General features: G+C 35.7%; 1 protein-coding gene across 1 annotated transcript in view; it reads left to right on the top strand.

Annotated features, from left to right (window-relative positions):
* LOC111083264 overlaps positions 1-1,357 on the top strand; it is a 21,740-nt gene that overhangs the window by 4,560 nt on the left and 15,823 nt on the right. Inside the window, exons 2-3 of the mRNA XM_022379640.1 lie at positions 335-366; positions 882-1,028. Of these exons, the coding sequence (XP_022235348.1) occupies positions 335-366; positions 882-1,028 (179 nt within the window). The remainder of the gene's footprint in view (positions 1-334; positions 367-881; positions 1,029-1,357) is intronic.

Genomic DNA, 1,357 nt, shown 5'->3' with positions numbered 1-1,357 from the left:
TCTTACATTGCTAAATTAGGGACGGCTAGCGCAGATTGCCCTCGGGTAGCTTTGCGCGAAATTCAAAAACAAACAAACATTATTCATTTAGAGGGATTTGGCCGTCACACTTATAACGGACCCATGGCCTCAATGTTCGGAGCGCGATTTCTCGGCAAGGGATAAAAACTATTGTTCCTTGGATTCACAGTCCAGCACACTAACTATGGCCACACCTGCCACTATATACTAAAAGTAAATATTGTATTGTTTTTCTGAGTAGAGTGTGAAGGCTGTAACGACTTGAATAATTATATCTATCAGACTAGTTTTGACAATCATTTTCTATTTTCAGATGTTGAGAGCTACTGGATTCTTTCGTGGATGGTAAGCAGTTATTATTCTTAGTTAATCGTATGTTTGGAGAAATCATCGTCCTTAAATTGAAACATCAGAATTGGATTTTAATTATTGTGAATCAGCTTACGCTAAGCCTGTGCAGAATTTAAGTTCCCTAAGGTAGGTACTACTCTGTATATCAGTTATCTGTGTTTGAATGTTTCCGTACAAGTTGAAATGTTTCCAAAAGAACACGAGAATGTAGACCTATAGATTTCACGCCCACCATGTCCTAAGACGACATTTTCCCCTTAATAACTTTACGTTGTGTTCTAGTAATGTGTCAAAATGTATACATGTACTCGTAACGACAAATTTAGCAAGTAATGTCGACAATCTATGTATGAATTTATCGCTACATGAAATAATATTTTAAGATTAATTAGATTGCTCTTTTACAATCGATTAGAAACATTATTAATTTTAACCTGAAACAAAAACAATCAAGAAGTAGAGTTGTTAAATGCAAAAGTTAATAATAAAATGTTGCTTATTCTGCGTAGGAAGATTCTTATACCATGAGTATCGTGACGCCCGTGGCAGCAGGTGTCGTTGGAGGCTTCCTGGTTCTGGGCACCATACTGGTTTGCAGTTATATTTACCGATCCTGTCATTCACGTAAGAACAAAATAAGGAAGAAAACTCTAAAAGTATGTATAATTCATTTCTCTAATCATGTAAGGCCTGTTACTTAAATCCTTTCTGATTGGATTAAACGCAACCTTTTTCTTCAAATCTTGAGACGAATGCATATTTTTTTTTTATTACCATAAATCCTCTGTTTGTAAACCATGTTATTTTTATGAGTTCCAGCGAGAAATGTCCACACACATATATATATATAAGCTCCCAAACTACCTGATGTACGGTACAGCAGCACTCTCTGACATCAATTTGTTAAGTATCTGCTTCTTTGTTAATTTCCGACAGAATTTCTTTCCGAGGAACTTCAGCGATACAAGTCCTTTCTTGATTAAAC

Source organism: Limulus polyphemus, unplaced genomic scaffold, assembly GCF_000517525.1.
Source record: "Limulus polyphemus unplaced genomic scaffold, Limulus_polyphemus-2.1.2 Scaffold8791, whole genome shotgun sequence".
Lineage (NCBI taxonomy): Eukaryota > Metazoa > Arthropoda > Merostomata > Xiphosura > Limulidae > Limulus > Limulus polyphemus.
The sequence above is the reverse complement of the archived record's forward strand: the minus strand, read 5'-3'. Positions and strand labels throughout refer to the sequence as shown.